At 32.2% G+C, this 12409-nt stretch overlaps 1 protein-coding gene across 3 annotated transcripts in view; it reads right to left on the reverse strand.

Moving 5' to 3' along the window:
- Positions 1 to 9934: 9934 nt before the first annotated feature.
- The window catches only part of LOC149155519 (transducin family protein / WD-40 repeat family protein), a 440469-nt gene continuing 437994 nt past the window's right edge, over positions 9935 to 12409 (reverse strand). For all 3 annotated transcript variants that reach the window (XM_089445676.1, XM_089445674.1, XM_089445675.1), the window contains one exon: positions 9935 to 10772. In XM_089445676.1, coding sequence (XP_089301802.1) covers positions 10638 to 10772 — 135 coding nt within the window. In that variant the 3' untranslated portion in view covers positions 9935 to 10637. The remainder of the gene's footprint in view (positions 10773 to 12409) is intronic.

Genomic DNA, 12409 nt, shown 5'->3' on the forward strand with positions numbered 1-12409 from the left:
AGAGGTGAAAGTCAAAATTAGAATCTTAATAGGTATTTCAGAAAGCTTTAGAAGTGACATTGGAGTCAAGCAAGGTTTCCCTCTATCTCCTACTTTTTTTGGCTTATATATTGATAAACTGGAAGAGTGGATAAATCTGCAAGGTGGAGATGGTGTTCGGTTGGGGGAGTTTGTGATAAAGCTTCTTTTATATGCGGATGATCTTGTATTGATTTCTAAATCAGCGCATGGATTGCAAATGCACCTATATGCCCTTGAGCATTTTTGTAGAGAAGTGGAGATGCAAGTCAATACTAGCAAGACCAAAATAATGATTTTCTCTAATAAAATGAAGCAGAGCCAACATACATTCTTCTTTGAAGGCAACATTCTTGAAGAAGTAAATGAGTACAAGTACCTCGGGATTGATTTCAACAACAAACTTAATTGGGAGGACTGCATAAAGAAGAGAATTTTAGGAGGGTGGAAAGCATTATATGCTCTTCAAAATAGATGTAGAGAGGAAGAGTTATGGGATTGGAAAACGACAAACACTTTTTGGACTCCTAGTTTATCCAATGATGCTATATGGGTGTGAATTGTGGCCTAGCAACACTTTCGTCTCAAAATAGAAACAAATTGAAAAAATCCAAAAACGCTTGATCATGAGCAAGTTCAAAATAAACAATTTAGTATCTTATGAGATAATGTTGAGTGAAACAAGAGAAACTCTCATCGAAGCAATTGCTATGATGCATCTCATAAGATATCTAAAAAGAATTGAGCAAATGGAAGTAGGTAGATGGCCTAATGTTATCTTCAATGAAGGCGTGAGTAAAAGAAAGAAAACATGGATGAAACAAAACTACATATGGTTGCAAAAATGGAATATCTACCTCGATGTCTATCCCACAAATAACAAGGAGCTAAAGGATTTTGTTATGGAGAAGTTTCGTAACGGGTATGGGGAGAAGAGTTGGGTAGAAAAAAAAATACTACACTGAGGAATTCAACCCTACGTGTGATCTACAACAAAAAGAGTTCATTGGAGCTAACATTCCATGGAGGGCAAAAGTTCGTATTGCTCAATTAAGGACCAACTCGCATCAACTTCGGTGTGAAACAGGGCGGTGAAAAAGGCCTAGAGAAGCTTGGGAGGAACGAGTGTACATTTTGTACATCTGGGGCAATGGAATCGGAAAAACATTTCATTTTGGAATGTGATGCATTCAAAGTCATCAATGAAAGTTATGGGTATATGCCAGCATCGGTTTTTTGGTATTGTCTTTCAGTGAGGAGATTGTTGGAAAGTTGGGTCAACTCATCATCAACTTGAACAAGAAAAAAATTGAATTGCAAAAGACAAAAGACAAGGAATTAATAGTCCTATAGACTATTTTTAGTATAGTAGACGTTGAAATGTCATGTCATTTCATTTATGCTGAATTTAAAAAAAAAAAAAAAAACAACATTGAGATATGTATATAATGACTGAAATCATTTGGTAAAAGGCGGGGGTGCAGCCACCACAGAAAACAACAGCCATGGTATCGCGCTCTGGTCGAGAGGATAAGACCAGATATCCGAACACATCGTCGTAGAGAAGATTGACCGTCTATGAATTTGCCGAGAAGTATAATTCAAAAATGTTGATGCACAGTTGTGGGAGAAGAATTTCATGGAACTGGAATATTATTAAGATGCCTTAGTTGCATTTCAAGTGTCCTCGACTTTTACAACCGTGATGTGTAGCATATTACTGGCTTCGTTCCATATCGGTGATCATCGAGGTCATTTACTTTGTGGTTTCTGTGATCGCATTTGAATAATAACGCTGTCGGACACTATTCTTGAACAACTTCCGCTGGGCAGATTGTTGGAGGAGGATGAATGGAGAGCCATGGGCGTTGAACTAATTACAAGTACAAGCATCTTACTAAAAATTCAATTCTATGGTGCTGAACTGTGAACGGTGGCTACTCCCGCGAACCTGTGAAGAAATATAGTGGATATCTTGCAAACCTATGGAGAAAAAAAGTGGCACGTTTTGTAGACTTGTGAAGGCTCATTGAAAAGATTATAACAAATTTACAGTGACAGACTTCTGAAGACATCCAATCCATTGCAAACTTAAGAGAATACTCTTGGAATTAAAGAAATAAGTAGAAGATAAATTACTAAATAACCCGTTTTGGAAGACAGTTGCATCTTTTGTTACACTCGCAGAGAATATTGAGCTGTAGCTTGATTACTTTCTTTTTTACTCGTCCTATCTCTGTCAAGTTATTGCTTGACGGAGAGGATTGGTGTCTTCACCCAAGATTGGAGTTTTGGGAAGTTGTTCAAGGTTGGAGTCTTAAAATATTGTTATAAGTTGGAGCTTGTTATGATTGTATGAGAGGATTGATGTTTTCAACATTTTTATTAATAGAAATTTTATTTTTTTGTTTTTTATTTTCTGATAAATTGTGAAAATTTTTAACTGGTATTAATAACAATTGTAAAAGAAATATCGATTCATCTCTTTCAGTGTTTCCAACAGCCATTGTCTATTAATATTTAAAAACAATTATTTTATTTTATAATTAATATAATCAAATTCTTACCTAATCATAACATTTCTAATAATTTTATCATGTGAAAAATAAATTTTCAGTATTTAATATTTATAATTAGGATCTAATTCCTATATAATTAGGATTTTCCATATTTCATAAATATATTACATAATTATTTTTTTAATTAAAATGTGATTAATAAATTCTCAAATAATTAAAATTGAAATTTACTATCCAATTTATTTATTAAATTATATATATATATCTATATATATATATATATATATATATATAACACCTAGGAATACAACCATTAGACAATAGTAAGAAAAAACAAAACTCACGCTTTAAAGCATTTTGAATGGTTGCAATATATTACAATGTGCTTTTGAGAAAAGTGTTCATAAATAGCAAGAAGATTTTTCTTAAATAGCAAGGGATTTTAGAAAACAAATTATAGTATAATAATAAGTGAAAACTTATATATTATTTTTCTCCCATTTAGTATTTAATAATAATAAATATTTAAACAAAATGATTGAAATTATTTACAATATTTAACTTTAAAAATTAAAAACTTAGTCAATTTTTATTATTTAATATTCATTATTTCTAAATAATTTGCATTTAAATTTAATTTATTAATAATAAATAGTTATAAGCAAACTTCAAATGTGAAGTTATCATTTCTCTTCAATTCTAAAAATTTAAAACCATTTATAATTATTTGGTCAATTTTTACTATTTAATATTCATTGTTTCGAAGTAGTTTTCATTTCATTTAATCCAATAATAATGAATAGCTATAACCAAATTTCAAATTTGAACTTGTCATTTTCCTTCTAGAGCTCTTTAACTCGTTATAAAAAGGCATAAAAGGAATTTTCCATATTATGATATTTCAAAAAAAGAAACATAATCATTGTTATACAATAGGATCTTATTGTTATGGAGCTCATGCATCTATCTAATTTTTCTCCATATTATGATATTTCAAAAAAAAGAATATAATCATTTTTATACAATAGTATCTCATTGTTATGGAGCTCATGCATATATCTATCACATATTTCCTGAAATTATAATTTAGTAGTGGGGATTGAAGATAAAAATATTTAGTTGTGGTAAATACTTTTGGGTCTTGAAGTTGAGAGATAATTCCAATATGAATCAACTTCATCTTCTTGGAGTTTGGATTTACAAATGTTACCTACCAATTCTCCATGGCTCCACATGCACATCTTCTTACTCCTTATTCCACTTGCTTGTATTTACTATCTACATAGTTTCTTACATTTACTGCTTGCTTGTGTTTATGAATATTACCTTCATATGTCCTTTATGCTTACTTCATATAAACACACAATGATAGACACTTTGTAGGGCTCAAAGATGAGGATGTGGTGTGGGTATATTGGCTAAGAATGATGAGTAATAGCAATAGAACCATCCTTGCCACGATATTTATTATATTCAAATACTTTGGGCCTTGTTTTATGAAGGTGACTTGAATGGGATAGGTAAAATGAATTCGTTTGAAGACTAGAGATCAAAATTGATTCAATATAGGCAAGATTCTTTATTATCAAAAATTCAATGCTAAATAATTAGTATTCATTCAATTTTGTTGATAAAAAATAATATTATTTATGTGTGTTTTTGCAATTTTCATGCATCATAATACACATGTGCAGTAATTATTGGGCCTATAATTCTTATAGAAAAATTTTTATAAAAGTTATATTTATTTTATGAAAATGACTCTCGGAAGTTATGTTTCTTTTGTGGATATTGTGTTAGTAGAGGTTTTAAATAGTTTTTTTTGTTTGAAATTACATGATATTCATAAGATAATACTATAATTTTATTTCCTTTAAAAAAAATTCACATCAATTTTTCGAATAATTGGGCCATTTATCTTGTAAGAATGAAAAATAATTTAATTGTAAAACAATTTCATTATATTTAACATCTACGAGATGAAACAACGAATGGTCTATTAAATCCCCTCCATATGATTCTTATATTGATTGCAATGAAAATCCAATTGAATTCCCTCCATATGATTCACATATAAAGTATAAGTAAATAGTCCTTTTAAATTTACTCCATATGATATCTATATAGATAATAATAATAGTGAACTAGTGCCATCTATGTGTACTCATTCAAGTGTACCTAGAGTTTTGGTCTACATATAATATTTTTTGTTTAATGTGTGCACAACTTAGACACAATAAAAAAGTGTGATGTGTGAGGTATATATGAAGTTAAAAGTATTTTTCATTTTCATATGAATAGAATAACTTATTTGAACTTGTCAATATTGAAAAGTCGAAATGAAGTTAACTTTTCATATTGAAATGTAATCCTTCCCTTAAAATTTGATCCTTCGTTAGTGCCTATGAATATTTGTAAGAATAAGTTGGTTCCTAGTAGGGTTTGTACCCATGGGGATTAGTGTCTCACAAAGATGTCTTTTGGTAGTATTTATAGTTTTCTTAACTACCATTTAATAATCTATTGTATCATTATTTTTTATTAAATGTTATTTATATAATTTTGGTTCTTATGTATATGAACCCTCCTATATGCTTTAGGTGATAAATTAAATGAATGAACCATTTACTTTCTTATATATATTTCGAAGTGTTTGCTAACCTAGAATATGCATCGATATTCAACTTCTAGTTCTTTGCCAATTAGTTAAATACTAGCCTAAATCCATCTTAAACCCAACTCTAACAGGTGATGAGAGACCAAATTTCTCGAAATGCAAAGCTCTCTCTTTAGTGCAAAACTTGAGGAAATGTTTGCGCCTAGAGAGATTTGACCCCTCTTGGTGCTTGATAAATCCAGAGATAAGATGGATCTATCCTAGTTTTAATTGTGCGTGGTCACACAAAATTTGTTAAGCGTCTAATTATTTTGATAGTTAGAAATATGTTAAATATGTCTAAGATTATTCTGGTCATTTTAATAGTTACCACAATTTGTGAGATGATAGGGGCTATAATAACTTGAATGAAGAAAAATGAAATAAATTTTTGAATGCAAAGTGACAATGTAACAATATTGAATGATAGAAAATGTGAATAATAAAAATGTAGTCAATTGTAAATAGTCTTCATTGCGATCAATCCCAAACTATATTTTTCTATTAGTTTTTTTGTAATCCCTGTTAATTTTGTCATTTTTTCATATCGATCATATGAAAAGAGTGGTTGAAATTGTAAACCATTTAAATATTTAACTCAACTATTGTAGTAAACGCCATAACTTGTCTCTCTTACTCCAATATTAATAGTAGCTTTCACTAAAGTCAATCATTGTGACTTATGGAGTGTTGAACCCTAAGCTTCAATGGTGGTTGTTTTTTATTCCTTCATTTGAATGCAAAGTGACTAACAATATTGAATGATGAAAAATGAGCATAATAAAAATGTATTCAATTACAAATAATTTACAATTTCCAGAAGAAAACATTTTAGGTAAGTGAACATTTTATTTAAGATAAAAATTCAAATATTTTATTTATGGTTGAATTACTATAACACAACAATCAATGCACATTATCAATATTTTTTGTGGTTAAACTGAAATCAATACACGCTATTAATCTAATTGCTTTAAAATTAATGTACATCATACATCTAATAACATCAAATCATAAATCAACATCTACAGTGAATTCAATGCATCTAGTGCAATCAATCAAATATGATTATAAATCAAAATATACAATGAAATCAATGCATCTAGTGCAAGCAATCAAATAAAATTAGAAATCAATGTCTACACTAAAATCAATACATCTAACGCAATCAATCAAATAAGATTAGAAATCAACATCTACATTGGAATCAATGCATCCAATGCAATTAATCAAATATGATTAGGAATCAACATCTACACTGCAATCAATGCATCTATTAAAAAAAAAACTCATGGTTTTCTAAATCCAACTTCTTTTACCTTTTTTAAAAGCAATATTTCCTCCTCCCTCATGGTTAATAATGTTCAATATTATATAATATCTATATTTGTATGTGTCTCTTTCTTCTTCCATCACTCCCATCTGTCTCTCTTACCCCACCATCTATATCCATATCTTCCTCCAATTCTCATTTGTATCTCTATCTCACCCCCTCAAATACATACTGTCTCTCCATATCTATCTCCCTCTTCTTCCCTACCTGCCCCCCCCATCCATTTATATCTCTATTTCTCTATGTCTCTCTATCTCACCCCCAAACATACACACTCTCTCCACCTCTCTATCTATTTCTTTCTTCTTCCCTCCAAATCCATCTCTCTCTCACTCACTCTCTCCCTGCCCTCCAACTCTATCACTATCTCCCTACCTATCCTCTCCCCCTCCATCTATGCCTCATCTCCTCTCTCCATCTCTCCCTTGTCACTCCCTCTCTCTTTCCATCTCTATATTTGTCTTTGTTCTTCCCTCTAACTCCATCTCTCTTCACCCTTTAGCTATGTTACTATTTCCCTCCCTCGCTCTCTCTCTCCGCCTCTCTCTATATCTTTGTTCTTCCCTCCAACCCCATCATTATCTCCCCCATCTCTCTTTCTCTACCACTCTCTATCACTCTTTTTCTCTCCCCACTCGCCCCTGCCTTCATCTATATGATCATGAATTGTCATTCTCTGTAATTAATAATACAAGGTTTATTATAATAGTACTTATAATGAATATCCTTATCATTATAATATATTGGAATAATAATAATCTATATTATTGATTACTATACCAAAAATAATATATAAAGAAATAACTTGTTGACTTTACATTATAAACAAACCAATTTCTTTTGATCAAATTAGTAGCTCTGCCCTACAATTTATAACACATTTTGCATTTTACTTTTTACATTTATCGATGTCTTAATTTGAATATTAATTAAAAGATATGAAGCTCATATTTTTTTTCTCAACATTTAAAGAATTTTGACATACATACTTACATTACATCTCAATATCCCCTATATTAAGTTGTAAAACGTCTCTCAACACAATGTTATAAAAAACTATTTATTTCTTTTATGTTTTCATCTTGAATGGTGAGAAATGCAATATGTTGAACATAAAATAAACATAAATCATGCACATAAAATTCAAAAACATAATTTACCACTTTTTGTTAACATATATATTTCAATATAGCTTATTAACATCAGAAATATATGTTAGTCATTTTCTTCTCAATTTAGCATTCATGAAAATTATAAATTCTCTTCTATTGTACATTTGGTATACAACTAACACACACACACACACATTATTTTGAAATTGCATCTATAACATTTGGTATACAACTTATATATATATATATAGAAATTGCATCTATGCTTAAAACCTTGTATTCACTCAAAATCTTAAATATGAAATTTTATTATAAAAGGTCTTCTATTTCCATTTTATGTAACTCAATAAGGTAATTGCCTTTTTTCTACTCCTCAATATTTAATCAACATAACATGTTTGTGAGGAATCACATCTCTCTAATGAAAATGATAGACTCAAGTCCAAGATACTTCTATGAGAAGTTATCACAAAAGCTCTTGTTGATGTAAATTAAATGCAAACTGAAAAAACTATTACTCACCTATTTATAACATAGAAAGAAAGAAAGAAAGAGAAAATATTTTAACGTCAACGAGGCTAAAAATAGCCCATGGGATAGATTGCTTTTTCATCTGCTTGATGTATTCGGCCATTTTTCTGTGAAGCTTCACAATAAATGCTCCCAACTTCTCGACAAACCCCTCGCTAAAAAGATTATCCCAAGAGCTAGCTGCCAACATATCTGCATAACTTTCCCTGTTGTCTTTGAAGGCCTCGCATTCTAAAAAGAAATGTTTTTTTTGTTTCCACTTTTCCGGAAGAACAAAAAATGCATACTATTTCCTCCCATACTTCTTTTAGCATTTCCCAGTGCCCTGTTTCACAACGAAGTTAATGCAAATTAGTTCTTAATTGAGCAATAAGAATTTTGGCTCTCCAAGAGATATTGGCCTCTATGTATATGCTTTTGGTTGATGACAGTGTGGGATTAAACACTTCAATATAGTACTTTTTCTTTCTTCCTAGCTCATTATCCCAAGTATGCTTGTGAAACTTTTCCATAACAAAAGCTTTTATCTCTTTGTTGTTTATGGGACACACGTTCAAGCAAATACCCCATTTACTAAACCATTTGTTATTTTGCAGTGTCCAAGTTTTTTTTCTATTGCACAATCTGTCATTAAAGACAACCTTAGGCGATCTACCCTCTTCCATTTGCTCAATTTTTTTTAAATACCTTATGACTGGCACCATACCAATTGCTTCAATAGGTGCAGCCCCTGTTTCACTTAACAAGATAGCATAAGGAACTGCACTTTTAATCTTGAATTTTTTGTGATCAAACGCTTCTGAATTTTCTCAATTTGTCTCCACTGCATGTCGAATGTACTGCTGGCTCATAGTTCACAACCATAGAGAATCACCAGAATAATTAGAAGTCCAAAAAGAGTTTGAGTGGTTTTCCAGTCCCGTAACTCTGTCTTTCTACACCTATTTTGAAAAGCATAAAATGTTTTCCAATCCCCCATAATTCTTTTCTTTCTACAACCATCCCAGCGTAGATTTTTGTTGAAGTCAATTCCAAGGTATTTGTAATCTGCAACTTCTTCCAGAGTGTTTCCTACAATGTAAAACTTATGCTAGTTATGTTTTCTTTTCTTAGAAAAAACCACTACTTTCGTTTCGCTGATATTGACTTGCATCCCCACACTTCTACAAAAATGCTCAAGGGATACTAAGTGCTCTTGCAAACCAAGAGCCGATTTAGCAATCAGAATAAGGTCATATGCATACAAAAGAAGCCTTATAACCAACTTGCCCAAATAGATACCATCACCCCCTTGCGAATTTAACCACTCCTCAAGCTTGTCGATATATAAACCAAAAAGGGTAAGAGATAGTGGGCAACCTTACTTGACCCTGATATCGCTTCTAAAACTTTCAGAAATGCCTGTTGGTAATAAAATATTATGTAATCAACTTACAAATTTCTAGCATTGGCATATAATTCCATTTTGGTTAAAAATGAAGTTACAAAAGTAATGAAAATTTACAACCATGGTATAATTCACGCCTCCATATTTTTTGGAAATAGAGGAAAAGTGCGAATTAAAGCCTATTCGAAAAAGTTCAATGTACATGAATGCATGAAATAACTTACTCCGAACTTCTGATTTTTAAAATGATCTCTAAGAGCAAGGGTATATTCTAAACTTGCTAAAATAGTTCAGTGTACATGAATGCATGAAATAACTTAGTCCGAACTTCTGACTTTTAAAATGATCTCTAAGAGCAAGGTTATATTCTAAACTTGCTAAAATAAACACGTAGAAATTTAAATCAAGATTTTGCGTGGTATCATAATTCATTATCGTTTAGTAGCAGGATTTAAAACCTGCCAAACTATAAAACTCTAGGTTTAATGCTATTCTAAGCATATTCCACGTGGAAAAGAAACATGCTTGACGATACAATTAGTTCAGGAGTGTACCGTCAACATGAAAATTCGTCTTCTTGGAGTTTAAGGTCATCATTAATTCTTGGAAGAATTTGAAGCTGCGATTCTTACAATAATCTATGATTTATTTAAGGGCAGAATGGCAAACAGAAGACCATTAAATGAATCACTTGATAATGTTGAAGGATTTCATTCATTTGAATGTCGAAGACCCATAATAATTGCTAGCACATAATTGCAGTTACCTAAAAAGGCATGAATAGTTAACTTGCATCTAGATTTTAAAAAAGAGGCTACCTAATATAGAACTTATTTTATAGCTAACCCACAATGATAAAAGTTGTGACCAACAATAGAGGGGATGCAACCTCAAGAATATTATATTCTGTGAGGATTCGCATGCAGTTCTCTGCCAGAAATTGACAATAAATTAAAGGCACTAAATATTAATGCAACACTGTGTATATAACATTTAACAAAATTGGCTTCGCCTGTGGAAAATTGCAAAAACAAATCATGATCATAATTTTTAACAGATCATCTTTATATCCAAAATGAAGTCACACTGATTTGATCAGATGCTCAATATCTGCTCCAACTTCTGCAATCTTGGCCTCCTTTGAACTTTTTGCAGATTCAGCAATGCTTTTGGCATCCAATTGAATTGCTTGATGTTTTACCAGTCCATCAAGCATCTACAAGTGTTAGGTCAAGGCTTATATAATAAATATAATTTACACCATTTAACTTCAGCAATTGATCTGACACATATCATAGACCACCTTTTCTTGTTTGCAATATATCCCAATGTGTTCAGCTTCTGCACATTACACAATTTCCAACAGAATTCAAACTACTAAATATGTGCAATAGAAGTTCTAGGCAAAGAGAATAGGAACTTCTGTTAAACATTTGAATCTGGTAGAAGTTTAGGTGCAGTGAACTGGCATTGTTATTATTTAGTTCAACGCTCCTTTAACTTTTTTATTAAAGCTAGATGCGTAGTTCAGCTCATGTTCTGAAAAGAGAACAAGATTAGGTCAATGATGTTATTTGGCTGAAGTAGAGAAATCAGAAATAAATCTAGTATGAAATAGTAAATGGTTAGGGAATTGCATGATTTGAAACAAGGCTTGGATTGTTGAAGGTCATTTCTGGATTTAAATAGCACCACAAGAATTATGCTGATGTCAAGAAAGTGATCAACAAGTGATCAATGGGACTCGTAATTTGCTGTCTGGGCAGGTATGTCCTTGCAGTTGTATATATAAAATTACAGGACTGCAATATGTGTCTCCTCATAGTGATGTCTGTTCTGGGTATCCAAATAACAGGGATAAATGTTTCTTGAGCTGATTCCATCTCCCTGTCTTCATGTTCCAAGGTTTCATCCATGGGTTGTTTCACTTTGAGAAACCTCTTGGGCCCAAAAATGCGGCCTAAGGAGATAAAACTTCTGCCCTAAAAAACACAGTCAAACTTGGTCAGTAACCTTCTGGTCAAATCTGGTCAATGCTGTCCTGAAACCCTGAAATTTTCTGCCTGCAAACTGTCCCAGAAATTCGTCCTTCATCCACATGTGTGAGATAGAGATGATCACCAAGCTATACGAACCAATCTGATTAGGACAGAAGAAAAAATGATGAGTGAGTGATGTCCAAATGAGGAGAGAGGTCACTCCTATTTATACAATTCGATGAAGGTGAAAGGACACATATATTGGGCTTCTTGAGCCTACATTAAACTGAGGCCAACCTTAACAATTTGTGCATTTGAGAGAATAAATTCAAAATTTCACTTCTACTTCTCTGAATGAGATAATCTATATATCAAACTTGGACCCCTTGAAAAGAGGAATCCAATGCAATAATCATCTCCGTCATATGAGTTGTTCCAAGGTGGAATTTGGCCTTAGTTGCCAATTTTAACACTCCCTCTCATCTAAGGAGAATTCCCCCTGCCAATCCATCTATTATTATCATGTCATCTTGTCATCATGTACCATCTCTGTGATCATTGCTCTACTTTGCTCTGCTCTGCTGAACCATGAAGTAATAATGAAGAAGTGATTGAGAGCGAGTCACAAGACCTTACCACTCTCCACTGACAAACGTCCATCTTTGATCCCAGATCAAGTTGTTGAACACGATGCATCCTAGTCATAGGAGTACGACAATACACGATGCATCCATTGGTAGTGGTATGGTCCCTAACCACTTTTCCCAACTCATTGACCAAATGAGAGGTACTTCCCATGAGTCCCGGACTCCATGGGTAGGATGTATGTTGGGGCATCGACAGGAGAAGGTGAACCACTCATCCTACTCATATG

This window comes from Pinus tabuliformis, chromosome 9 (genome assembly GCF_031772625.1).
Source record: "Pinus tabuliformis cultivar Carrire ecotype Pingquan chromosome 9, CPIR1, whole genome shotgun sequence".
In the NCBI taxonomy this organism is placed as follows: domain Eukaryota; kingdom Viridiplantae; phylum Streptophyta; class Pinopsida; order Pinales; family Pinaceae; genus Pinus; species Pinus tabuliformis.